The 13,084-nt window shown below is 43.3% G+C and overlaps 1 protein-coding gene across 2 annotated transcripts; it reads right to left on the minus strand.

Annotated features, from left to right (window-relative positions):
* Positions 1-1,267: 1,267 nt before the first annotated feature.
* wdr59 (WD repeat domain 59) lies at positions 1,268-13,052 on the minus strand. 2 transcript variants are annotated; one of them, XM_030765840.1, is made up of 26 exons: positions 12,997-13,052; positions 12,435-12,484; positions 11,856-11,991; positions 11,506-11,591; positions 11,319-11,399; positions 11,184-11,221; positions 10,995-11,083; positions 10,591-10,707; positions 10,409-10,486; positions 10,124-10,280; positions 9,766-9,845; positions 9,511-9,640; positions 9,176-9,300; positions 8,876-9,040; positions 8,497-8,592; positions 8,021-8,165; positions 7,838-7,907; positions 7,476-7,629; positions 6,980-7,113; positions 6,778-6,859; positions 6,490-6,602; positions 6,173-6,323; positions 5,925-6,003; positions 2,037-2,160; positions 1,721-1,863; positions 1,268-1,503 (listed from the first exon to the last, which is right to left on the minus strand). In XM_030765840.1, the coding sequence occupies exons 1-26, from the start codon at positions 13,048-13,050 to the stop codon at positions 1,268-1,270; spliced, it is 2,913 nt and encodes a 970-aa protein (XP_030621700.1). In that variant the 5' UTR covers positions 13,051-13,052. The 2 variants fall into 2 exon arrangements, with proteins under 2 accessions (XP_030621700.1, XP_030621701.1); XM_030765841.1 differs by having other exon boundaries at positions 8,485-8,592.
* Between the last annotated feature and the right edge of the window lie 32 nt (positions 13,053-13,084).

Consider the following 13,084-nt stretch of genomic DNA (forward strand, 5'->3'; position numbering starts at 1 on the left):
GTGGTTTTCATCCCTTATTCCTAAAAATAAGGGATGAAAAAACCCCAATTGGACTCTGGGAAAACCCCCCCAGTTGGACTCTTGCGCTACACGTATGGATTTGAACGGCCAAAAAATTCAAATTGAGAACAATTTTTTACAGAGAACAATAAAAAAGACAAACAACGACTTGCAAAGACTAGAAAGTCACCAAAAAACCCAATTGGACATGGGACACAAGTCGAGGATTGATCGCCCTTGGCTGGCCGCCTCAGAGGAGGGTGTATAGTGTTGAAAGGCTGAAACACCCGATGAATCTGAGGTACACTACTGATGATGTGTCCTGAAATTTAATAAAGCTTAGGATATCTCAACACTTGAATTTGAAATAGTCAAATTCATGCCCATTCAACCTCCCAACTCTTGGAACTTGGGCGTGGAGGTTGAATGGGAGAGTAAGACATGCCAAGCCCGGCGTGGAGGGTGCCCTGCTAAGCTTGAGGCCTCACTCCTCATCTTTGCTCTTCCCAGTTGACATCCTCTTGTCTAGGGAATCAAAGACTTGTGTGCGTCGACATTGAATAAAGGAACAGGTGTTCAGTTTAACATGCGCCGGCCCGTGCCTTCACTTTGACGCTCCATTTCAACCGCTTGGTCTAGGACCAAATGTGGGGAGTGCCGCCGGATAACCTCCAAAACCTAACGCAGCCAGTGCTGGTATTAATTAAGCAGAACATGCACAAAGTCTTTATTATGTGTATATAACATATCCAACTACATTATATAGTAGTATATATTATATATGGTAATGTGATAGATTACAACAGTCATCATACAAATGTTCATACTTACATGCTACATTATAAATGTGTATGTTCTAAATATGTGAATGGCAATTAAGAATGTATATAAGGGTGATATGAAATGTGTATTTGTCAACTGACAGTCGAAACTGGAGAGCGGGACTGTTCTGAGGGAATCGGAGACACTTGAGTACAGTGCCAGGGGACTCATAATTCAGTCTCATTTTTATAATGTAGTCTCAATTCATTTGAAATTGAGGGGGGGAAAAGGAAGGATGTAGCAATGTATGTGTTGTACCCGGACTGTCAAGGGGGTAACACTGGGAGCTGTAAGCATTGTAGCCTGAATAGAAGTAAAGATACGAGAAAGAAGCACATCACTGAGTTGGGAGTCATTTATTTACATATTTATTTGTTTATTAAATGTGGAACACATTTAACAGTGTGTATAAATTGCCGCATTCTTGTAGATGTGCTATAGACTGTCAGAAAGTGCTCTGCAGCAGGCAGTGGCAGCCACAGCCTGCAGGGCACACCTCTTGTGAGCGGAACCATTCCATCATGTGGCTGGTGTGGCCACCATGTCCACAGCTCAGGCAAAAGTTGGAGGAGCCTCGCACAGCCACATGGCAGATCGCACACTGGAAGGTGAAGCGTTTGCACACGGCACACTGGGTGCCCCTTGCTTGGCTGCGACAATGACAGCAATACACGCCAAATTCTGAAAAGTAAAGTTGGAACGGGTGAGTCTTGCAGACTAGAGGGTGAGAAGGAAAAAAGCTGAGGACATAGTTTTACTGTTACTTGCATATGACAAAAATTATTATCTGTCTATTAAACACACTGGTATAACCAAGAAAAACACATATAACTGTTAAGCATTGTAAGATGTTCCTCAGTCCAAATAAATCTTATTTATGTTGTGTACAAGAACTGACCTATGCCCTTGTGCGGCTCTGGGGGACAAGAGACAAACTTAAGCACTTCAGCTCTTTTCTCCTTCAAGCCCCAGCGGTGAAGGATCTCACCATAACACTTCTTAAAGTCATCAAACTGCAAGGTGTTAGCTGGATCCAGCAATCTGTATAAAACCAACAGGACTGCTAACGTCAGGAAAATGTTTCAGATGTTAATTTTTTTGAATGTATCAAAGTTTCTTCTTACAAGGGCATTTATTTTAAATATGGCTAACCTTAAGATAATTCACAAACTGAGATTCTGGCGGGACAGTAAGATGCACATTAAGAATGTCACCTTTTATTCATGTCATGCTGTTCTTTCTCTCGTTCCCTTGGGTCAGTGTAAACCTGGTTACCATAGCGATAGTCATCTGGAGAGGACTCCCCCCAGGGGGGAATGTGTTCGGAATCCCTCCCAACTGAGAACAAGAGTAGAAAGATCGAGGGGAGGGGGGGGGGGACTGTAAGCGTAACTCATTTCAGTTTCAGTTTCATTTGTTAGTTTGACAAGCCAGGGTACAGCAGCATAAAAACACAGTTTTTAAACAGTGAAACCTGAGATGTGTCAGACATTACAGTGATCAACATCAATAGCAGAAGCATGAAATTACGAACATAAACCCTAAAATAAAATAGGTCATTTAAAAAACAACTTAAGAGCACAAGGAATAAAAGAGACTTCATGATCCTGCAGCATTGCTTTTGTACCCTCTGCAGCTCCTCCGAGAAGCCTTTTGTCAGCCCACCTAAACTGGGCTGGCATACTCAAGGATTGGATGAATGAAGCTCAGGGATATTTGTTGAATGTCACATGGAAGACCAGCTCTTTTGCCAACAATGAGGTAATGGATCCTTGGCCTTGTCTTTGAGAGCATATACTTGATGTGGGCATCCAATGACAAATCAGATGATACCTGAACTCTGAGCAGTTTAAAGGTGGAGACTCTACTGATGTTTTGTCCAGAAATTGTTGGAGATGGTGGAGAGGGAGTATTATCCTCTCTCCTGGCACTGATTACCATATCTATGGTCTTAGCTCCATTCATTGTCAGTGAAAACTCCTGTCCCCATTCAGCCACAGAATCCAAGGCCTTCTAAGTCAGGCCAGGTAGAGACCCCATCAGGAGCTCCATGACTGTAAGGTCATCGGCATATTCCACAGGGATAACAGAGGGAGGCAGATGTGAATCCAGGCTGTTGATGCAAATGACAGAGCAATGTGGATAACAGCACCAGGGGACACCGGCTGGTACTGCTCAGGGATCCGACACACCGGCTGGTACTGCTCAGGGATCAGACACACAGGCTGGTACTGCTTAGGGATCAGACACACAGGCTGGTACTGCTTAGGGATCAGACACACTGGCTGGTACTGCTCAGGGATCAGACACACAGACTGGTACTGCTCAGGGATCAGACACACCGGCTGGTACTGCTCAGGGATCAGACACACTGGCTGGTACTGCTCAGGGATCAGACACATAGGCTGGTACTGCTCAGGGATCAGACACACCGGCTGGTACTGCTCAGGGATCAGACACACAGGCTGGTACTGCTCAGGGATCAGACACACAGGAACCCCACAGCACCCTTTACTCTCTGTCACTCAGACAGCTACTCACAATGAGCCGGGGGGGGGTCTGATACACATCAGCCGGTGTATGAAGGAACCGACAGTGCTTTATTGTGTCAAAGGCACTGGAGAGATCAACAGAAACAGCATTAACGTCCATTTTGGAGCTGTTACTGAGTGCTTCCTGCCAGCACTGCAGTATCTAAATCAGAGCAGTTACAGTTGATCCGTTAGCCATAGAACAACGTTGTGATGGAGCAATTTTGGAAATTGTGTGCTCCAGAGGGCATCCCTTAGGATCCATTCATACACTTTGCCAACACAGCTGACTAATAAGATTTAAGGATAGTCAGCTGGAAAGCTGGGCTTTGCTTTTTTGGGAACAGCTTTGACCAAAGCTTCTTTCCATAGGTTTGGGAAATTATTGTGTTGGATACATATATTAAAAACATCACATAACACAGGTGCCAGTTCTTCATGGAAAGTCTTTAAAACCCAAGAGGGAATGCAGTCAGGTCTAGCTGCCTTCCCCGCATTAACTTTCCGGAGTCTAGCTCTGACCTGCCCGATGCTCAGGAGAGGTATAGCGCCATTTGTCAGCTTGTGAGTAACAACCTCCTCAGATGGAATAGTATGGTCCATTCTGTCCACTAATGAAGCAAAATGCTTGGCCAGAGTTTCACTCTCGCACTGCAAGATGTTGGGGTCTTGAGGTACCACAGCTCGTCCATCATCATCCATCTCCTTAAGTGCTTTAACAGACTTGAACCACTGTTTTGAGCTAGAGCACCGTAGCCCCTCTACCTCATTCTTGTAGTATCGCTGCCTGGCTCTCTTGATTTCTTTGACAATAATTGATTGTACATTTCTGTAGGCAGTTTTGTCACCAGAGCAAAGTGCATGCTGTCTCTCTTTTTCTCAGATTTTTAATTTGAACAGTCATCCAGGACTTGACCTTGTTAGTAACTGAGACTCTTTTTAGTGGGACACCTTTATCCAGGATGGACTCAACAGTGGACGTGAAGGCTATAACTTTAACCTCAGGGTCAGTGGCCGCATGAATGGGGGAAAAGTCAGTAGTGTTCATTAGTGGGACTAACTGCCTCATTGCCTCAGGTGTGCACTTTCGGCAAGTGATGTACCTTATGGGCTTGGAGGGCCATTTACCAGCATTCCATATGATGGTTTGATGGTCAGAGGTGCCAACAGGAGGCAAATGCACAGATGGCTCATACATGTAAGGAATGTCTGTAAAAACTGTATCAAGCTAACTGGCTTTTCTTGTTGCACCAGCCACAACTTGTTTCAGTCCGTGTCTGACGCAAAAGGTTTCAGGCTTGCACCTATTCGTGTCCCCAAGAATGACAACTGCAGCATGCTTGTAATTGTGTTCGATGTTGCCAAGGCAACGATCCAGATACTGTGCGATAAGTGTGTCTGGTTTGGCTGTCACTGAGGAGCGTGGTGGAATATACAGCACAGCAGTGATGATGCAAATTAGCCCACGGAAAAGACATTTAGGTCGCAACCATACCCATAAGGCTTCATATTCATCTTCCTCCAAGTGAGTCAGTCTTTTCAGTGTGATATTATTACAAACATACAGTGTGACTCCTCCTCCTCCCCCGCCGTCCTCGCGATCGCGCAGATGTAAAATGCATCCAGGGAAAGTTACAATAGAGTATGCAATGTCAGCATTTAGCCAAGTCTCTGACACAGCGACAACAGCTGACTTGTTGTTCACTGATACTGTGTAACTCATCGCATTTGAGGCATAGTGAATGCATGTTAGATAAGAGAAATCCAGGCAGGGATAGCTTTGGTTTGTTTTGAATTGTGCTTATATGGACTAGGTTTATAGGACGGGAGCAAACCGCAGATGTAACCAGTCTTTGCCTAGTCAACTGTGGTTCAGTGTCAGCTATGATTTCACAGAAAGTTGAGTGATTACCAACAATTGTACTTATTGGACAAATAACGTTTTTTTACAGCTTTCTTATGCCTCAAGCGAGAGCTGAGTCATAGTTTACCACTAAGCTGAAGTACTGACTTAACTTCTGAGGCCAGGGGCGCAGCAAACTTCCTCAGGCTTCTCAAGCAGTGTGTATTGGTGATATATCCAAGTTGTGCCATTATCACCAGAAAACCAGGAACGTTAAGTTAAAAAGTTACCAGTTGTAGTCACCGTCCACATCCACTATGAAGGAGAAGGCCACGTTTCCTAGAATCCATCCAAAATTTCTAAAGGTGGATTTCATTCACATGTCTTGGACTTCAGATTACCCATGTTGTCTTTTAAAGATTTGTCTATGTGCTTCTTATCTAATACTGTATTGAAATCAATAAATAGAGCAATAAAAAAATCATGGAGCCCAAAATTCATGCAGCTGCCCTAAGAAGCGCCACCTAGAGGTCCAGCAGGGCCTCTATAGAGGGCCTGAGGTACAATAAGAACTCTTAAGAAAAATCACAATTTACATGACTGGTACTGTTACGTGTATTGCCAACTGGGAGATGCCAACTGCACAAATAAGAGTTAGTTCATATTTTAATATTTTTGAATCTTGATAGAGACTCAGTGGCATAAAGGGATGACAGTTCATCTCTTACTCATGTTCCAAGTAGTGGTGGTGGAGTCAGAGGTGCTGGAGCAGGAGCCAGATGTGACTGAGCTTGAGGTATAGCTGGGCTGTTAAAAGGATTTAAGAAAACAATGGAACACAAGCATTATACACCATGAAACAGATATTCACTATGCTGTATCATCAGCAGTGGACATAGAAAAAAGATTTTTATTCAACACTCGTCAAGTGGTTTGACAGCAATGAACTGCATGTGGAGAAGAGAAAATGCCATACGTATCGTAGGTGGTGTAGGGCGAGAACAGAAGAGCGCGGGTTCTGATGTCCATACAGAGTGAAGGAATCATGAGGGCTTCCCTGCCCTCTGAATACACTACACAGCATGGCCAAGCTCTGCACATCACTCATGTGACTGTAGTGATCCAGCCTAGTGTCACAGAGAGAAAATACACTGATGGTGACCCCTTGTTTGTGTGTGGGTTTGTGTGATGAAATAGCTGAACAGTGAAAGAAAACATTAAATATAAATGCTGCGAGTTTCGTGTCTTATCCTGGCCGTATTTACTGTCTGATCAGAAAAAAAGGAAATTTACAGTGTCTCTAGCAAGTGTCTCCCAAAAGGATGTCTTGCCCAGGGAGTGTCAGCGTCAGGTTCAGAGTCGGGGCTCAGATCAAGGCTGGTGGCAGCAGAGGCAAGGGCCCACACCTACAAAACATGGCTACACATCATTGAAATACTGCATATATTTTAAATCTAAAACACAGCACACATCTCAAATGTAAATCTATGTTAAGAAATACTTGGGAGTACTGCAAACCAAGTAGATGCAGAGGATTAAAGCAGGATTGGACTATACTGGTCACATGACCTTGTCTCTTACCTTGGCCAGATCTCTACGGCCAATGGCCAGAGCTGCTGCTGCATTCTTCTGACAGGTGTCCTGTATGTCGTTTACATTAAGGCTGAAATAAGAAACACTGCGATTGTTCAAGGAGAACGTGCTGACAGAAATGCAGATTATCAGAAAGCATAAAAACCAACACAGACAAAAATGTGCAATTTCTGTTTTTTTAAGAACGCACACATAGGTCTCCCCAAGGGCTTTGTGTACGGGCAGCAGACAAGAGACCTCCTGAATGATAACTTTGCCAGCCAGTTTAATTGGTCTGTTACTGCAGTCTGTTCCCTCTCGTTTGCCTTTCCAGCGTCGTGATTTCTGATGTACAGGTGGAACAGAGAAGCAGAAAACAATACAATGATTCAGAGCCAGTCATAAATGATCCTCTGAGTACACTCACATTACCACAGTTCACTGAACACAGTTAAAACAGACTCACCACGAGGCAGTTATCTCAAGTTATTTAGACCATATAAAATTCGAGCATCGAAACTTCATGTATACCCTTCAAAAATGCAGGTATACATATATACATGCCATATATACAAAAATGCATGTATACATGTCATGACTGATCCTTTGCTTCTCACATTATTGGTTCCTCGGTGCAGGTGCCATGCATCATTCACTGTTTAAAAAAATAAATATTTTGTTCCTAAACTTTGCTGTATAATTCTTACCCGTTCCTTGTAGTAGAAGGAGGAGATGGAAACCTGCTCTTTGTCTGTGCGTGTAGGACTGCCGCTGTAAAGTCTTAGCGTGGCTTGGGACTCTGAGCGCATTTTCATGGGGGTCATGACCCCACTGTGGTATGCAGAAAGAGCGGACAGTGACCTGACAACAAACACACACACAGTTTTTCTTAAACGAAATACATTGTCGACGTATGGTGGTGCAGAGATATCTCAAGAGACTTGGCTGCCCTTAATTCTGCTTTGAGTTGATTCTAATGTGTCATAATATCTGAGACATAATTGTTCTTAGGGTAAAAGGCCTTGTGTTCCATTCATCAGGCTGTCAGGGAGTCGGAGTTGGGGTTTACCTGGGTGTGGGCTCCGTCGGGGGGGCAGTGCGGTGCATCGTCATGGGCCGTGTGAAATACACCAGAAAACCTTTAGGACACATTCGGTCATGTCATCACGTCAATCTTTTACAACAATAAGGTAAAAAAAAAGTCTCATCTAAGTACAGGCAAATAGCTGTAAGCTGCTGTCTCTGCCCACACCTGTGCCACAGAAGCGAGCCCCGGAGGTGCGGGGGAAAGGGATGTTGGCGTCCTGGTAAGAGCCGTAGGTGTTTGTGACGCGTGGGAAGGCAGGCAGAGCTGGGGTTACTGGGTTTGTGAGGATGTAAGGGTTGGTGCCATCTTCCTGAATATGTGGAGAAACAAGAAAAAAATGAATGATGACAGCACCGAGGAGCTAAACATCATCACTCCGTACAGCTCAACTGAGGTGGTGATAAGTGCGTGTAAGTGCTTGCACATGCACGTGGAAGTTATAACTGACCAAAGAGGACACCAAAAAATGTTTGCTCCAGAATAGGGTGTAAAACAAGCCTGAGCAGACAGATCTGACAGTGACATCAAGATACAGAAATGAGAATAATCTAACTACCATGCAGATTATGTACAACCTGGTTTTATTTGAGACGTGTGTAAAGTGCATGAATGTGTAAAATAATGGCGACTGATGCACTGACTATATCTGACTCCAAGCAGGACACCAGCTGCCTCACACAGGGCTCCAGGCAGTTCTGGTTTCTCTTCACCTTCTGCAGTGATGTGTCGGTCAGGATCTAGAGAGAAACACAGACTGTCTGATGACACAAAGGGCATAAGGCCAACATCTTTCATACAGGTCAGTTAATAACAAGTGATCCTTATGCCATTTGGCTGATTATTCATCCTAATAATTTCATAATTTTCAGTAATTCCCTGTGTAGTTTTCACATATTATTACCCTCCCTATCAGAACTAAACAAAGGCTTTGTTTTATGGACGTATTTCATAGAAACAAAGAGCTTAATATCCTACAGTTCACAGATTTATCATTTCATTTTAGCCAACTATGATGTGTACCTTCTGTATTTTGGTTTTCATGGAAGAAGAAATGGTGGTCGGGGAAACAAACTGGAATGATGGTGCAGCGTTGTTGGGGTACTGTGCTGGGAACTTGACCACAAGCCGGACACGGTTCGCTCCACAATGAGCTGACACAAAACAGCTCCGGTTAACGGCATCCATCTACAGAAGGAATCACATTGGGCTGTTGTTACGATGTTGCTACTAGCGAATTAATACTTTATAACGAAGTTAAATTCCACAGTAATCCATATCAGAATAGAATTGGCCTCTATGGTTTGGTCTGAAGTTGCTCACCTCCACATTAACGTTACGGATCTGCAGGTTGACCAGAGAGAACTCCTGCTGCAGTGTCTGGGGCAGGCCTGGCGCGTCATGCCTGCTGCTTGTCGAGAGGCTGGACTGCACACCTTCCTGTTGATCTGGACACACAAGGGATAGTTAATCCAAACAGTAATGTTTAAAATAGGTTGGCACACTGGAGGATTAATCAGCTAAAGCAATGTAAAATATTACAAGTTAAAATGGACAAACACACATCCACATCAGACATTAGAGAGAGGCAGAGGACTGACAATTGTTTTTAAAAGTGGAATAAGGAAACAGTGCCTTCCCAATGTCATTGTCATTACCATGGGACTCATCAGCATTGAGACTGGGGCTAAGCGGGGCTTCAGAGTCCTGTGAGCGGAGAGTTTTCTCTGAGTCTGTGGCCAGAGTCAGACCATCCATCAGCTCCTCCACAATATCACTAGCACAGAGCTGCAGAAGACAGACAACGCAAGACATCATACAGATGAAACCACTGCTTTAATCTACACTGACAGCTTTGTCAAGGTAAGGAACTCCTACAAATAAAGAGATTCTTATGCACAAAGGGCACTCACCTTCTGTAACTGAGGATCTACCCTCCAGATTCTCAGGGTCTGATCTCTGGACCATGTGACAAGCTGGCAGTCTTTAGAACCTAAAAACACAGGTTATTAATACATTTTTCTCTTGGCAGTATATTTCTTTCTGTATCAAGCACCTATTGAAAACATTGTTGATGCATGTACAACACATTTTATATGAATACTTCCTGTGTATACCATTCTTGTTTCCTGCATGCTTTTAAGATTCAGGTGAATCCAACGCTTTCTTTTCCTTTGTCTTTGAGTGGCAACACAACGAAATACAAATTTGGCACTTGGAACTTGGAATTTGACATTTGGAACTTATCTCCCCCATCCAGGTGAAGCTCACCCTCTTTCTGTGGTCTCCACTGAAACTCTAGCACTACATCATCATGTCCCACAAAGGCATGAACTGGGCTGTTGAGGTCCAGCGTGCTCCACAGCAATAAGCTGTTCTCCCGCCGGAGCTGGGGAACCATCACTGTCACCAGCCCGTTAGAGAAAGGCTGAGAGAAAAGAAGCAGTGCAACTTTCATACCATAAACTTCTGATACTTTAAAGTCAATACTGTTCAGCAGACAGACAGAATGGGACTGTGATTAACTAAGTCAGATGTTGGATGGAGGGAACATACTGTATATCTTGCTTTCCACACAGGGACCTGGCAAGACAGGATATTCAAGTACTTCCGAGGCTGTCTATAGTCCCAGAACTGCAGAGTGAAATATACACATGAAAAATATACGCAGTACAAGATAAAAGCGAAGCTTTGGACGTGACAAGAGCAATTTATTCCTAATTAGAGGATAAGTTTACCCGCACTGAGTTATCCTGACTGGAGGTTGCAAGAATATATTCATTGTCAGGGTGCCAGTCCAGGCCATGGATTTTAGAAAGGTGAGCAGCCACATACTCCACGGCAGTGTTGGGTTTCTGAAACAGAATGAAACACACTGTACGTCACTGACAGTTAGGGTTAACCCTAACCCTAACCCTAACCAGCGCATCACATAAAGCAGACAGTATCAGTAACAACTTCCACTGACAAATAACATCTGCTTCCCAATATGTTACACAGTCAAGCCGTTCAAATATTTTTACAAATCAGAGAGAATCACATATAGCACGTTGATATTGTAGCATATGTATCTGTTATTCATGGTCAGTCAGCAGACTCTGTGGGGAGGACAAGGCATGAGCATCAGACACCAGGCACACACCCTTTTATCCCAGATTCTCACGTCGCCATCATGACTGGAGGCCAAGCAGTACTGATTTCGCCTGTTCCATTTCACCTGGGATGCCCCAGCTACACCAGCAGGACAGAGAAAAATGGGAGGATAGAGTAAGAGGATGACACTGACAATCAAATATACTCATCAATAAATGAGGAGAAATAAAACACTCACCCACAGCAGACAAGGCGACGGTGGGTTTACGAGTGTCTCTTGAAAGCAAAAAACAATGTTTAAAAATCACCACACGTATGTTACATGCATAACATGACTGCGCGAACAAAACAGAAACCACTTTTTCATCCTGACCTAGTGTCCCATATGTAGATATATGTGTCCACAGAGCTTGTGACAAGGAATTCAGGTTCAAACCAGGACCAGTCTAAGTCACTGCAATTAGAAAGAGATCAAAACAAACAATAAAATGATTGAATATTGCTATCATGAGTTACTTAAGTTTAAATGACACTGCATACTATCTCTTTCCTGAAGTTACCTTATGACACGTGTATGACCCAGCAAGGATGTGTGAGCCTCTCCACACCCATCCTGCCACACGTACAGGTCCACACGCTGGTTACTCTACAATGACCAGCAGCAGAATGGCATTACCAGAATCACATAAACAGGACTGTACTGTATGTTTTAAAAATCATCACACACACAAACACACTGGTGGATTCAACTCTCCTCAATTCAAACTGTGAATTTTTCTCAACAATCCAGCACTGAACAGCAAACAGACTGGAAGCAGTCATTTGTCAGCTAAAATGAGGTGTCACCTTCACTGCCTAACACACAAAAGAGTAAGAAAATGTTAATTATTGGGCGGGACTTTGGACACACCGATGCAGCAAATAAATGCGCCTCTGTTCTGTGAGGATTCCACTGCACAGTCCCCACATCCCATTTGCTCTGACGCCCGATTTTCCGTGGAGCCTCGGAGGGCATCTCCAAGTTCACTACATATAAGAACCGCCGCCTGCAAATACAGAAATACATATAAGAACCGCCGCCTGCAAATACAGAAATACATATGAGAACCTCCGCCTATGAATACAAAGATGGGATAGCAGTTCTTTCTTCTTTCTGAACTTTAAATACCTGCAATCTAACATCTAATATAAATGGCCTCAAAATAAACGTAAAGTTATTAGCATTACTGCTAAACTATGAACTATTATCACAACTGCAAAATGATTTTGTTTCAAAATTAAAAAGGTCTCATACACATTTCTTTTTTATCTTATGCACATTAAGGACTTTGCACAGATTTATAAAACATTAAGGTTTTTATGTAATGGGAAATTACACGTTACAGACATCGAGTGGTAATTCAAAATGCATTAGGTTCCCTGACGGGCACTATGCTGGAGGGATACAGATATTTTCACATTCCACTGTGGTATTAGCCAAGGCACACACCCAGACAACACAGCATGACGACCCAAGCAATCCACTGACATCGCAGTTGCCTGCAAGGTAAAAAGACACAGGTTCAGAAGGGCGAACTGAACACATTTAATACTGTATAGAGACACTAACCCAACAAGTCCCCATTATATTGCTCTTGTGACTATCTCAGTTCAGACTGGCAGTGCTCATTATGTCATTCAGATATCTTCTTTTGTAACATAAAGAGGTTGTTAAAATAATTTTCAGTGGCTTAAGGAGTTTATTTCAGACTTGATATGAAGCTCACTTATTTACATTTATTTTAGACAATACCGACTTCATGTTCTCAATTTGTTCAATTAATTGTCTTCTAAATGCAGTAAGTTAAGAGTTCATATCTTTATAAGTCTAAGTAAGCCTCTATCTGCGTAAAAAGATACGGAGATGCTTAAGCATGTTGGTAAGTAGCTCTTAGAGGGTAAAGCGAAAGCATTTTATATGAATCGTTATAAACGCTTTTGCTGTTTGAGAGCCAGACCATTTCGAGCACAACATCCCTCTATACCCCACAAACCCGTAATGCGGTAGTAACCTGTGCGTCTCTAAACTCCACCACAACATTCTCACTACTCCAGCGGGCCGCCATCTTCCTTTCATAAAAACATAAACATGCGACGTCA

The sequence above is a fragment of the Chanos chanos genome, chromosome 2, assembly GCF_902362185.1.
Source record: "Chanos chanos chromosome 2, fChaCha1.1, whole genome shotgun sequence".
NCBI classification, from domain to species: domain Eukaryota; kingdom Metazoa; phylum Chordata; class Actinopteri; order Gonorynchiformes; family Chanidae; genus Chanos; species Chanos chanos.

What these genes read in the sequence shown, in the direction of transcription:
- wdr59 (XM_030765841.1), bottom strand. Translation starts at nt 13,050, where the DNA reads ATGGCGGCCCGCTGGAGTAGTGAGAATGTTGTGGTGGAGTTTAGAGAC. An exon ending in TGAAAACCAAAATACAGAAG is followed by an intron (nt 8,593 to 8,875) that starts GTACACATCATA and finishes GTTTCTCTCTAG; the next exon opens with ATCCTGACCGACACATCACT. An exon ending in CCCTACACCACCTACGATAC is followed by an intron (nt 6,004 to 6,172) that starts GTATGGCATTTT and finishes TCCTTTTAACAG; the next exon opens with CCCAGCTATACCTCAAGCTC.